The 15,025-nt window shown below is 41.1% G+C and overlaps 1 protein-coding gene and 1 long non-coding RNA gene across 2 annotated transcripts in view; one reads left to right on the forward strand and one right to left on the reverse strand.

Annotated features, from left to right (window-relative positions):
• Positions 1-1,456: 1,456 nt before the first annotated feature.
• Positions 1,457-15,025, reverse strand: part of si:ch73-139j3.4 (CD82 antigen) — a 24,658-nt gene continuing 11,089 nt past the window's right edge. Inside the window, exons 5-9 of the mRNA XM_042425024.1 lie at positions 14,750-14,824; positions 12,824-12,919; positions 12,549-12,734; positions 2,352-2,435; positions 1,457-2,154 (exon numbers count right to left, since the gene is read on the reverse strand). Coding sequence (XP_042280958.1) covers positions 1,873-2,154; positions 2,352-2,435; positions 12,549-12,734; positions 12,824-12,919; positions 14,750-14,824 — 723 coding nt within the window. The 3' untranslated portion in view covers positions 1,457-1,872. The remainder of the gene's footprint in view (positions 2,155-2,351; positions 2,436-12,548; positions 12,735-12,823; positions 12,920-14,749; positions 14,825-15,025) is intronic.
• Positions 12,671-15,025, forward strand: part of LOC121906265 — a 2,414-nt gene continuing 59 nt past the window's right edge. Inside the window, exons 1-2 of the long non-coding RNA XR_006098582.1 lie at positions 12,671-12,747; positions 14,771-14,843. This is a non-coding gene — a long non-coding RNA (uncharacterized LOC121906265). The remainder of the gene's footprint in view (positions 12,748-14,770; positions 14,844-15,025) is intronic.

Raw genomic sequence — 15,025 nt, forward strand, 5'->3', positions numbered from 1 at the left:
TTAGGGTTAGGGTTAGGGGTTAGGGTTAGGGGTTAGGGTTAGGGTTAGGGGTTAGGGTTAGGGGTTAGGGTTAGGGTTAGGGGTTAGGGTTAGGGGTTAAGGGTTAGGGGTTAGGGTTAGGGTTAGGGGTTAGGGGTTAGGGTTAGGGTTAGGGTTAGGGGTTAGGGTTAGGGTTAGGGGTTAAGGGTTAGGGGTTAGGGTTAGGGGTTAGGGTTAGGGTTAGGGGTTAGGGTTAGGGGTTAGGGTTAGGGGTTAAGGGTTAGGGGTTAGGGGTTAGGGTTAGGGTTAGGGGTTAGGGTTAGGGTTAGGGGTTAGGGTTAGGGTTAGGGTTAGGGGTTAGGGTTAGGGTTAGGGGTTAGGGGTTAGGGTTAGGGGTTAGGGTTAGGGGTAGGGGGTTAAGGGTTAAGGGTTAGGGTTAGGGTTAGGGGTTAGGGTTAGGGGTTAAGGTAGACCTGCATCTGCACTGGGATGAAGCAGGTCTCTGGAGCTTCATACGACTGGATAATGTTCACTGAAGGATGGACGTACATATAAATGAAGTTTTATTAGTATGAGTCAGTTCATGAGTCTCTAACTAACATCACTCAGTCATTCACAGTTTGCAGCAGAGCAGCTCGTCTATATTTGATAATGTTTTATGTCTTTATGTTCAGACAGACTGTTTAATGACCTGGATGAGCTCTTTGCTTGTGTTTGGGGTCAGAGTAGTGAGACATTCACCATCAGGTCACCAGAGCGCCTCTGCTCCGCTTTCTATTACTTTCATTTATTAATGAAGTTTTATCATAAGTCACAATTGAAATGGCTGCTAACCGTTTTAAAACTGGTGTTTCAATGTTTCAACGACAAAACTGTCATTTATCAAGTCCCACACACTCTTATTAATAGTCATATTTCTATTATTATCATTATTATTGTTGTTATTGTTGTTATTCTGCTTCTGTCTCTTTCAACCCAACCGGTCGGCAGACGGCGCCACCGAGAGTCCGGTTCTGCTGGAGGTTTCTTCCTGTTAAAGGGGAGGAATTTGGCAAACTCAGATGGAAAAGCTTCCAAAAGAAGAACTGTGATGTTGATGCAGGTTTCAGGCTTCATCTGACTAGTGACATAAACACACAAACACAACTACATCACTTCAAATAAGGCTTAAAAAAGTGTTTTTGGTCCTCGTCTATAATGAATCATATATGAATAACAATAATTAGGACATGCTTTATGCCAGAACTTAACCTGATGGGAGGTCCGGAGTTTGTAGTTTGTGGTGTCACTGGTGTCACTGGTGAACCTCTCCAGTTATCTCCAGTTGGCCAGATTGTGCTGATTGCTTTGACTCGTTACGGCGTGATGCTGCCGCCGGCGGCCCGGTGGATGTTAAAGGGTTAACCTGAGATAACTTCTGTTGGTGCTTATTAATGAAACTGAATTGAAAGTGAACTTGAGGCGTCATCAGCGCGTCTTTATTTAACAACTTTATTGACAAATCAGAACTGAACGACACTTCTGCACATAGATTTCATTAAATTAAATTAAATCAGAGACAAAAAATAGATCATACAACTAATAATAAATGCTAACTGTGCGTTTGTTTCAGTAGCATTGTGCTAACACACACGACCTTCGACCTTTAATAAGAGTCCACAAATATAAACAATATGTTTGTTTATTCCAGAAGCTTCTCCGTCCTGTTCAGAGAGAAACTCAAGACAAACTGTTTATTTGATCAAATTATTGATTTTTAACATAATTATTATATTATAATTATAATATTATTATATAATATTTAATATACAACTGCTGTGGTCCACAAATATCAACATAACCAGTTTAGTTTGGAGCCTCCAGCTCTGTGCTGTTTCCAGCTACATCTGGTTGTCATGGTGATAAGTGGGCGGTGTCTCCGTAGTTTGGGTCGTCATGGTAAAGTGCTGGCTGGGCGGGGTCTATATAACCATCATCAGGATCGGTGTAGGCGAAGTTCTGCGTTCCGTAGTCGCTGCCGGGGGCGTGGTCTAGGTGGGCGGGGTCTAGATGGGCGTGGTATGTGTGGGCGGGGTCTAGGTGGGCGTGGTCATGATCGACCAGGTTGGTTCTTTTCAAAGCAGCTTTTTGGCCAAACGCTCGATACAGGTAGACGGCGAGGACAAACTGAACCACCTGGAGACACACGGCAACAGTGAGTTTAGTGCCGGAGACAAGAAAAGGATGAAGAGACGTCGCCTCCGTACGGACTCACTGACGACACCACAACAATATTAATACTTCATTTAATCAAATTTAGCAAAATATGATAAATGACGACCTTCTAAAGCTAAGATTCAAATTTCAGAGACGCGTTTCAGCCGGTTTGGTACCTGGATGAACACGAGGCCGACGTCCATGCCGACGATGGTCAGAGCGTTCTCCTGCAGCCAATCACTGAGCTTCTGTTTGCAGCCCTGCAACAACAAACACACACATTAACCTGATAAACAAAAGACCAGACACGATAACATGAGATAATGTAAGATAAACATATATACATACATGACAAATGTAAATTAAATATAACAAACATAACATAACATAATAACAAATATAACATGACAATTGTAACATAACTAACGTAACATACGTGACAAGCGTCATGTAACAAATTTAATATAATAAATGTAACTTTACATAACAACATATAACAGACCAACAAATATAACATATATAACATAGTGTAGGAATTTAAAATATATCTGGTATCTAATCCGCCCCCACTGTCTGGAGAATTGGGGCAAAGTACATTAATTTGCTGTTTTTAATGTAAAATGAGCCCAGATTAAAGAGCATACAGTAAACATCATCTACGTTCTCCGACTACAATAATAATCACACGGAAAGCAGAAAGATGCAGCTGATCCCCTTTCAACAACTACGATTTTATTTAGGAAGGGTATATATATATATATATATATATATATATATCTCAGTATAAACCACTAGATGGCAGCATAAAATAATGGTCATGGGATCATTACAATATTTAATAGGTTTGATCTAAATAGATCTACAAGTCAAAACCAGAGTTACAGACTAGTAGCTACAAGCATGAGTGTAACGTTCCTCCTTTATTGATGCAGTTCCAGAGGTTTTTTAACTGCAAATGTTTACCTGCTGAGTTTTTGAGCACGGATGAAATAACTTTATAGACTTGACTGTCCAGTATTGCATCATTGGTTAGTAGACTGAATAAACATGTTCTATATTTGGGACTAAAAAGCTTATTTCACTCGACACGTCAGCGATTCGAGGTCCCGCCTGTTTTTTCCGCCTGATGTGCAGTTCTCAGCAAAAATACACAGTGACAACGATCTGTTGATGGTCATATTAACATCGCACCAGCAACATTACACCGTTCACTATAGCTTCAGCGTCTGTATCTGTAGAATACGTCACATTACACCGTTCACTATAGTTTCAGTGTCTGTATCTGTAGAATATGTCACATTACACCATTCACTATAGCTTCAGTGTCTGTAGAATACGTCTCATTACACCGTTCACTATAGCTTCAGCGTCTGTAGAATACGTCTCATTACACCGTTCACTATAGTTTCAGCGTCTGTAGAATACGTCTCATTACACCGTTCACTATAGTTTCAGTATCTGTAGAATACGTCTCATTACACCGTTCACTATAGCTTCAGTGTCTGTAGAATACGTCTCATTACACCGTTCACTATAGTTTCAGCGTCTGTAGAATACGTCTCATTACACCATTCACTATAGTTTCAGCGTCTGTAGAATACGTCTCATTACACCATTCACTATAGCTTCAGTGTCTGTAGAATACGTCTCATTACACCGTTCACTATAGCTTCAGCGTCTGTATCTGTAGAATACGTCACATTACACCATTCACTATAGCTTCAGCGTCTGTATCTGTAGAATACGTCACATTACACCGTTCACTATAGTTTCAGTGTCTGTATCTGTAGAATACGTCTCATTACACCGTTCACTATAGTTTCAGCGTCTGTAGAATACGTCTCATTACACCGTTCACTATAGTTTCAGTGTCTGTAGAATACGTCACATTACACTGTTCACTATAGTTTCAGCGTCTGTATCTGTAGAATACGTCTCATTACACCGTTCACTATAGTTTCAGCGTCTGTATCTGTAGAATACGTCTCATTACACTGTTCACTATAGTTTCAGCGTCTGTATCTGTAGAATACGTCACATTACACTGTTCACTATAGTTTCAGTGTCTGTATCTGTAGAATACGTCTCATTACACCGTTCACTATAGTTTCAGCGTCTGTAGAATACGTCTCATTACACCATTCACTATAGTTTCAGCGTCTGTATCTGTAGAATACGTCTCATTACACCGTTCACTATAGCTTCAGCGTCTGTATGTGTAGAATACGTCACATTACACCGTTCACTATAGCTTCAGCGTCTGTAGAATACGTCTCATTACACCGTTCACTATAGTTTCAGCGTCTGTAGAATACGTCTCATTACACCGTTCACTATAGCTTCAGTGTCTGTAGAATACGTCTCATTACACCGTTCACTATAGCTTCAGCGTCTGTAGAATACGTCTCATTACACCGTTCACTATAGTTTCAGCGTCTGTAGAATACGTCTCATTACACCGTTCACTATAGCTTCAGTGTCTGTAGAATACGTCTCATTACACCGTTCACTATAGCTTCAGCGTCTGTAGAATACGTCACATTACACCGTTCACTATAGTTTCAGTGTCTGTAGAATACGTCACATTACACCGTTCACTATAGCTTCAGCGTCTGTAGAATACGTCTCATTACACCGTTCACTATAGTTTCAGCGTCTGTAGAATACGTCTCATTACACCGTTCACTATAGCTTCAGTGTCTGTAGAATACGTCTCATTACACCGTTCACTATAGCTTCAGCGTCTGTAGAATACGTCACATTACACCGTTCACTATAGTTTCAGCGTCTGTAGAATGTCTCATTACACCGTTCACTATAGTTTCAGTGTCTGTAGAATACGTCTCATTACACCGTTCACTATAGTTTCAGTGTCTGTAGAATACGTCTCATTACACCGTTCACTATAGTTTCAGCGTCTGTAGAATACGTCACATTACACCGTTCACTATAGTTTCAGCGTCTGTATCTGTAGAATACGTCACATTACACCGTTCACTATAGCTTCAGTGTCTGTAGAATACGTCTCATTACACCGTTCACTATAGTTTCAGTGTCTGTAGAATACGTCTCATTACACCGTTCACTATAGTTTCAGCGTCTGTATGTGTAGAATACGTCACATTACACCGTTCACTATAGCTTCAGCGTCTGTATGTGTAGAATACGTCACATTACACCGTTCACTATAGCTTCAGTGTCTGTAGAATACGTCACATTACACCGTTCACTATAGCTTCAGCGTCTGTATGTGTAGTATACGTCACATTACACCGTTCACTATAGCTTCAGTGTCTGTAGAATATGTCACATTACACCGTTCACTATAGTTTCAGTGTCTGTATCTGTAGAATACGTCACATTACACCGTTCACTATAGTTTCAGCGTCTGTATCTGTAGAATACGTCTCATTACACCGTTCACTATAGTTTCAGCGTCTGTAGAATACGTCTCATTACACCGTTCACTATAGTTTCAGTGTCTGTAGAATACGTCTCATTGCACTGTTCACTATAGTTTCAGCGTCTGTAGAATACGTCACATTACACCGTTCACTATAGCTTCAGCGTCTGTAGAATACGTCTCATTACACCGTTCACTATAGCTTCAGCGTCTGTAGAATACGTCTCATTACACCGTTCACTATAGTTTCAGCGTCTGTAGAATACGTCTCATTACACCGTTCACTATAGTTTCAGCGTCTGTAGAATACGTCTCATTACACCGTTCACTATAGTTTCAGTGTCTGTATCTGTAGAATACGTCTCATTACACCGTTCACTATAGTTTCAGTGTCTGTATCTGTAGAATACGTCTCATTACACCGTTCACTATAGCTTCAGCGTCTGTAGAATAAGTCTCATTACACCGTTCACTATAGTTTCAGCGTCTGTAGAATACGTCTCATTACACCAGTCACTATAGCTTCAGTGTCTGTAGAATACGTCTCATTACACCGTTCACTATAGTTTCAGTGTCTGTATCTGTAGAATACGTCTCATTACACCGTTCACTATAGTTTCAGCGTCTGTAGAATACGTCTCATTACACCGTTCACTATAGCTTCAGCGTCTGTATCTGTAGAATACGTCTCATTACACCGTTCACTATAGTTTCAGCGTCTGTAGAATACGTCTCATTACACCGTTCACTATAGTTTCAGTGTCTGTAGAATACGTCACATTACACTGTTCACTATAGTTTCAGCGTCTGTATCTGTAGAATACGTCTCATTACACCGTTCACTATAGCTTCAGCGTCTGTATGTGTAGAATACGTCACATTACACCGTTCACTATAGCTTCAGCGTCTGTAGAATACGTCTCATTACACCGTTCACTATAGTTTCAGCGTCTGTAGAATACGTCTCATTACACCGTTCACTATAGCTTCAGTGTCTGTAGAATACGTCTCATTACACCGTTCACTATAGCTTCAGCGTCTGTAGAATGTCTCATTACACCATTCACTATAGTTTCAGTGTCTGTAGAATACGTCTCATTACACCGTTCACTATAGTTTCAGCGTCTGTATCTGTAGAATACGTCACATTACACCGTTCACTATAGCTTCAGTGTCTGTAGAATACGTCTCATTACACCGTTCACTATAGTTTCAGTGTCTGTAGAATACGTCTCATTACACCGTTCACTATAGCTTCAGCGTCTGTATGTGTAGAATACGTCACATTACACCGTTCACTATAGCTTCAGCGTCTGTAGAATACGTCACATTACACCGTTCACTATAGCTTCAGTGTCTGTAGAATACGTCACATTACACCGTTCACTATAGCTTCAGCGTCTGTATGTGTAGAATACGTCACATTACACCGTTCACTATAGCTTCAGTGTCTGTAGAATATGTCACATTACACCGTTCACTATAGTTTGAGTGTCTGTATCTGTAGAATACGTCACATTACACCGTTCACTATAGTTTCAGCGTCTGTATCTGTAGAATACGTCTCATTACACCGTTCACTATAGTTTCAGCGTCTGTATCTGTAGAATATGTCACATTACACCGTTCACTATAGCTTCAGCGTCTGTAGAATACGTCTCATTACACCGTTCACTATAGTTTCAGCGTCTGTAGAATACGTCTCATTACACCATTCACTATAGCTTCAGCGTCTGTAGAATACGTCTCATTACACCGTTCACTATAGTTTCAGCGTCTGTAGAATACGTCTCATTACACCGTTCACTATAGCTTCAGCGTCTGTAGAATACGTCTCATTACACCGTTCACTATAGTTTCAGTGTCTGTATCTGTAGAATACGTCTCATTACACCGTTCACTATAGTTTCAGTGTCTGTATCTGTAGAATACGTCTCATTACACCGTTCACTATAGTTTCAGTGTCTGTATCTGTAGAATACGTCTCATTACACCGTTCACTATAGTTTCAGCGTCTGTATCTGTAGAATACGTCACATTACACCGTTCACTATAGTTTCAGTGTCTGTATCTGTAGAATACGTCACATTACACCGTTCACTATAGTTTCAGTGTCTGTATCTGTAGAATACGTCTCATTACACCGTTCACTATAGTTTCAGCGTCTGTAGAATACGTCTCATTACACCGTTCACTATAGCTTCAGCGTCTGTAGAATACGTCTCATTACACCGTTCACTATAGTTTCAGTGTCTGTAGAATACGTCTCATTACACCGTTCACTATAGTTTCAGTGTCTGTAGAATACGTCTCATTACACCGTTCACTATAGTTTCAGTGTCTGTAGAATACGTCTCATTACACCAGTCACTATAGCTTCAGTGTCTGTAGAATACGTCTCATTACACCGTTCACTATAGTTTCAGCGTCTGTATCTGTAGAATACGTCACATTACACCGTTCACTATAGTTTCAGCGTCTGTAGAATACGTCTCATTACACCATTCACTATAGCTTCAGTGTCTGTAGAATACGTCTCATTACACCGTTCACTATAGTTTCAGTGTCTGTATCTGTAGAATACGTCTCATTACACCGTTCACTATAGTTTCAGTGTCTGTATCTGTAGAATACGTCTCATTACACCATTCACTATAGCTTCAGCGTCTGTATCTGTAGAATACGTCTCATTACACCGTTCACTATAGTTTCAGTGTCTGTATCTGTAGAATACGTCTCATTACACCATTCACTATAGCTTCAGCGTCTGTATCTGTAGAATACGTCTCATTACACCGTTCACTATAGTTTCAGCGTCTGTAGAATACGTCTCATTACACCGTTCACTATAGTTTCAGTGTCTGTAGAATACGTCTCATTACACCGTTCACTATAGTTTGAGTGTCTGTATCTGTAGAATACGTCACATTACACCGTTCACTATAGTTTCAGCGTCTGTATCTGTAGAATACGTCTCATTACACCGTTCACTATAGTTTCAGCGTCTGTATCTGTAGAATATGTCACATTACACCGTTCACTATAGCTTCAGCGTCTGTAGAATACGTCTCATTACACCGTTCACTATAGTTTCAGCGTCTGTAGAATACGTCTCATTACACCGTTCACTATAGCTTCAGCGTCTGTAGAATACGTCTCATTACACCGTTCACTATAGTTTCAGCGTCTGTAGAATACGTCTCATTACACCGTTCACTATAGCTTCAGCGTCTGTAGAATACGTCTCATTACACCGTTCACTATAGTTTCAGTGTCTGTATCTGTAGAATACGTCTCATTACACCGTTCACTATAGTTTCAGTGTCTGTATCTGTAGAATACGTCTCATTACACCGTTCACTATAGTTTCAGCGTCTGTAGAATACGTCTCATTACACCGTTCACTATAGCTTCAGCGTCTGTAGAATACGTCTCATTACACCGTTCACTATAGTTTCAGTGTCTGTATCTGTAGAATACGTCTCATTACACCGTTCACTATAGTTTCAGCGTCTGTAGAATACGTCTCATTACACCAGTCACTATAGCTTCAGTGTCTGTAGAATACGTCTCATTACACCGTTCACTATAGCTTCAGCGTCTGTAGAATACGTCTCATTACACCGTTCACTATAGTTTCAGCGTCTGTATCTGTAGAATACGTCACATTACACCGTTCACTATAGTTTCAGCGTCTGTAGAATACGTCTCATTACACCATTCACTATAGCTTCAGTGTCTGTAGAATACGTCTCATTACACCGTTCACTATAGTTTCAGTGTCTGTATCTGTAGAATACGTCTCATTACACCGTTCACTATAGTTTCAGTGTCTGTATCTGTAGAATACGTCTCATTACACCATTCACTATAGCTTCAGCGTCTGTATCTGTAGAATACGTCTCATTACACCGTTCACTATAGTTTCAGCGTCTGTAGAATACGTCTCATTACACCGTTCACTATAGTTTCAGTGTCTGTAGAATACGTCACATTACACCGTTCACTATAGTTTCAGCGTCTGTAGAATACGTCTCATTACACCGTTCACTATAGCTTCAGCGTCTGTAGAATACGTCTCATTACACCGTTCACTATAGTTTCAGTGTCTGTATCTGTAGAATACGTCTCATTACACCGTTCACTATAGTTTCAGTGTCTGTATCTGTAGAATACGTCTCATTACACCGTTCACTATAGTTTCAGTGTCTGTAGAATACGTCTCATTACACCGTTCACTATAGTTTCAGCGTCTGTATCTGTAGAATACGTCTCATTACACCGTTCACTATTGTTTCAGCGTCTGTAGAATACGTCTCATTACACCGTTCACTATAGTTTCAGCGTCTGTAGAATACGTCTCATTACACCGTTCACTATAGCTTCAGCGTCTGTAGAATACATCTCATTACACCGTTCACTATAGTTTCAGTGTCTGTAGAATATGTCACATTACACCGTTCACTATAGCTTCAGTGTCTGTATCTGTAGAATACGTCACATTACACCGTTCACTATAGTTTCAGTGTCTGTATGTGTAGAATACGTCACATTACACCGTTCACTATAGCTTCAGTGTCTGTAGAATACGTCTCATTACACCGTTCACTATAGCTTCAGTGTCTGTAGAATACGTCACATTACACCGTTCACTATAGTTTCAGTGTCTGTATCTGTAGAATACGTCACATTACACCGTTCACTATAGTTTCAGTGTCTGTATGTGTAGAATACGTCACATTACACCGTTCACTATAGTTTCAGTGTCTGTATGTGTAGAATACGTCACATTACACCGTTCACTATAGTTTCAGTGTCTGTAGAATATGTCACATTACACCGTTCACTATAGCTTCAATGTCTGTATGTGTAGAATACGTCACATTACACCGTTCACTATAGTTTCAGTGTCTGTAGAATACGTCACATTACACCGTTCACTATAGTTTCAGTGTCTGTAGAATATGTCACATTACACCGTTCACTATAGCTTCGATGTCTGTATGTGTAGAATACGTCACATTACACCGTTCACTATAGTTTCAGTGTCTGTAGAATGTCACATTACACCGTTCACTATAGTTTCAGCGTCTGTAGAATACGTCTCATTACACCGTTCACTATAGTTTCAGCGTCTGTAGAATACGTCTCATTACACCGTTCACTATAGCTTCAGCGTCTGTAGAATACGTCTCATTACATCGTTCACTATAGTTTCAGCGTCTGTAGAATACGTCTCATTACACCGTTCACTATAGCTTCAGCGTCTGTAGAATACGTCACATTACACCGTTCACTATAGTTTCAGTGTCTGTAGAATACGTCACATTACACCGTTCACTATAGTTTCAGTGTCTGTAGAATGTCACATTACACCGTTCACTATAGTTTCAGCGTCTGTAGAATACGTCTCATTACACCGTTCACTATAGTTTCAGCGTAGTGATGTCGTGTTTAACTTATTTGTGGTCAGTTTCCGTCCTGACAGGTTGGAGATTTGTTTGTTGGTGTGTGTTTGGCTCGTTTGGGGAACTTGGTGATTTTCTTCAGTTGGAGCAGTGACAGTGGGGTTTAACTGGCGGAATAATCAATATAATCAGTAAAGAAACCCGTCCTGAAGTATCCTGAACCAGACTCACCAGGCCCGTCAGAAAGAAAGCTGCTTTCACTGCACATATTATTCACTTTTCACAACTGAGCACACGCTTCTTTACCTTTTTCTGTCTAAACTAAATATAAATGAAATTTATAATGAAATGATATGAAACGTTCTATTATTGATGGTCAAATGATCAAAGTCAGACTCTGTGTAGAAAGACAGAGCTGCAGCAGCAGCTGTCTGCATGAACGCCGCAGGCCTGCGAGACGCAGCTGCTCCGGTCGAGGCTGCGTGTCCCCGGCTTTACGTCACCAGCATTGATCACACCACCGGTCTGCAAGACCCACATGTCCGCTGTAAAAGTAACACTAATGTTAGCTAACGTGCCAGACCGAAGACATTTTTCAGTCTCGTTAGCTTTAATCTTGCTTACTATAAGCTAATCGGCTGCTTGTTTGGTGACGATGAGTTTTACCTTGTTTGCTTCCTTTAACGAAGTCGTGATTAGCTTTCAGCTGTCTGAGGCTGTCTGAGTCCTGCATGAGTCGTCTTATTCTCGGCAGCTGTCTTTGCTGTCTTATTTGCTGCGGGTGGCATTGGTGACGCTCAGGATTTAGCGTTGCTTTCTTTCTAACAGTTGGAGCGTTTTTACATTTACATTTACATTTTTCATTCAGCAGACGCTTTTATCCATCAGAAACAGATACAACACAAGCAGGGATCCAGTCAGGAGACAACAACACCAGTAAGAGCCATAAAGCTTCAGATAGAGTCCAGTAGGAGCGTTTTTAATGCAGGAACAGGACTGCGTGGCCTCTGCCAGGTATCACAACAGCGCTGTTTGTGTGAGTATTAGAGACGGAAATGGAAATTGAATGAAAATAAAATGATGGCTTTAAGTGGGATTGGGAAATGAGCCTAAACTGGTAAATAGAAAAGATTTTTTTTCGAAATCTTCCGGTAATTTTGCCCCCCGTTAGTTTCTGATGCTGACAACATAATATACATAACGTAACATAACATACATAACGTAACATAACATACATAACGTAACGTAACATACATAACGTAACATAATATACATAACGTAACATAATATACATAACGTAACATAATATACATAACATAACATAATATACATAACAGAACGACAAATGTGACATAACAAACGACAAATGTAACATTACGTAACCACATAACAACAACAAATATAACAACTGAACATAGTTTAATACAACATGAAGTAACATAACAACAAACCTGAGAAAACGTATAAACATAACAATCTTTACTCATCTGCACTTTATACAGACATGCAGTATACACTGTGTGTGTGTGTGTGTGTGTGTGTGTGTGAGTGTGTGTGTGTACCTGATCATATGAGCCATTTCCTCGTCCAATCAGCGGCTCAGTGGACTTTTCGGAGCACCAGGACGAGTTGAAGCTGGGACGACTGGAGTTAAAACAGGAACAAGGAAGTACATCTGTCCAGTTGTGACTCTTGATAATAGAGTTCTTCAGCCAATCCTCTGGGCCCGTCCTACCACAACACTGCCCCTGTGAACAGTAGGTAAATAATCCAATAACTATTCAAATTCACTCAGTTAATACATACATTAGTGAGCACCAAGTGTGAGAGGACTCACGTAGTGCTGCACGTTCTCCATCAGTCCGTCCCATCTGTCTCTGTGTCCGTACCCAACGATGATCTGATCCACCGCTTCGTCCAGACTCTCCTTGATCTGATCACAACACGTCACAGGTTAGAGAGCAAAGCAGCTCATCACAGTGAGCAGTGTAGCTGCATCATGTGACGCTGGACGCATCATCCAGACAGAAGAAGTCGTGGTTCAGTGTTCAGTCCAATAGACTGATAGACAGATAAAATTGCTGCTCTTTTATATAATTATTTCACTGTAATGTTACAGTAATGTCATATCAAGTGGATATCTGACACATTTACAGTGTTTTTAGCATCAAATTCCCTCTTTGTGTTTCCTCGGACAGTGTTTCCCTGTTGAGCTGCAGGTGGAAGTATAGTAACAAAAAGAGGAACTTTGGCACTAAAAAGACTGTAACGTTGAAAGATATCTACTTGATTTGACTCATTTGGACGCTGAAGCTTCATATTAGCTTCAGACTGTGGATTTTGTCCTCCATCACTTCCATTGTAAGGTCATTATGAAGGGATCTTCTATTCAGTTCAATTCAATTCAGTTTTATTTATATAGCGCCAAATCACAACAAAAGTCATCTCAGGGTACTTTTCACATGGAGCAGGTCTAGACCGAAATCTTTAATTTACAGAGACCCAACAATTCCCCCATGAGCAGCACTTGGCGACAGCGGTAAGGAAAAACTCCCCTTTAATGGGAAGAAACCTCAAGCAGAACCCGGCTCTACGTGGACGCCATCTGCTTTGACCGGTTGGGTTGAGAGAGAGAGAAGAGGGTGGGGGGGGACACTGAGAAGCAGAAGAAGAAGAAGAAGAACAACAACAACAACAGATACATGACTAGCAGCAACAAACGGCAACAACAGCAGGAACAGCTGGAGAAGGACAGAAGAAGGACATCAACATGTCAGCACGGTTTATGGGGTTTCCTGCTGATGAGAAAGCACAAAGAACTCCGGGGAAGAAGTCCGCCGACATGAATAACAATCGAACCATATTTACGTTTTTAAATTTGACTCAATGTCGTCCGCTCTGGCCCCAGGAATACATTTAACTATGGCTGCTGGCGTCGCTAACTTCACGTTTCTGACTATGGAGCTGCCAATAATCAGAGTTTGTTTCTCAGCAGGTGTGTTACTGAGGGGGGAGAACCAGTTAGAAACATGAACTGGTTGGTGGTGAACCGTGGGCTTCTGCTTAGGGCTATGCTTCCTTCAGACAGTCACCCAGCCACCCTGGCTTCCCGGCTGCTCGGGAACTACCGGGGGGGTAGGAGCTACGCTAGGTCGGCCCGCACCGGATACTGGGGGCTGGCTAACTACATTAGCGACTGATTGGTTTTCCGTGGTGTGGAGCCGCGCTTCCAATTCACTGAGCCTTGCCTCCAACACTGCAAATAAACTACATTTATTACACGCACCACTATCACTAAAGGAGGCAGAGAAATAACTAAACATATGAAACACCGAGCAAGAGAGAGCAGGAGAACGAGAGGGAGAGAGAGAAGCCACCGCTAACTGCTTAGCTTAAGTTAGCTGCTAATGCTAGCTGTTGAGCTAAAATAACTAACAACTGTGCAATTAGCGAGAAAAGTCGCTAAAAGAGACAAAGAGCTAAGAGTGCTTGTGTAGAACTAGCGAAAGTTTAAATATACAGCAGGTATTTATCCACAGTAATGTGAAATATAGCAAAACCAACTGAGTTGAGAGCAGCAACAACGCTAACAGTAAATACAGTCGCCAACCGGAAATGACACAATACGCTTACCGTAGCACGTCAGCCAAATGGTCTAATGGTCGGTATGAACGGGAGGAATGATTACAGCAAGAAAAATAGGTTTAATGTTCATTTGATGACTGACTGCTGGTTTAAGACACACTCGAACAGTATGTCTCACCTTCCGCCTGTTAATGAGCAGCAGCAGTGTGATGAAGAGCTGACCCAGGACCAGCACGATGAGGAGGCCCATGTACTGAGGAGGAAGAGCAGAGGTCAGACAGTGTGAACGGTTAAAGCTGTGTTCATATTTATCCACTAAATTAGGGTTTAATTGTCTTAAACGATGGCCTGTGGTGGATGTGAGGCGTCCATGTTTGTGACTCGTCGCTCATATTTATGACTTTTATATCCTGTGAACATTATTTAAAGAATAAAAGCTTGTTTCTTCTTCTCT

The sequence above is a fragment of the Thunnus maccoyii genome, chromosome 10 (assembly GCF_910596095.1).
Source record: "Thunnus maccoyii chromosome 10, fThuMac1.1, whole genome shotgun sequence".
Classification (NCBI taxonomy): Eukaryota; Metazoa; Chordata; class Actinopteri; order Scombriformes; family Scombridae; genus Thunnus; species Thunnus maccoyii.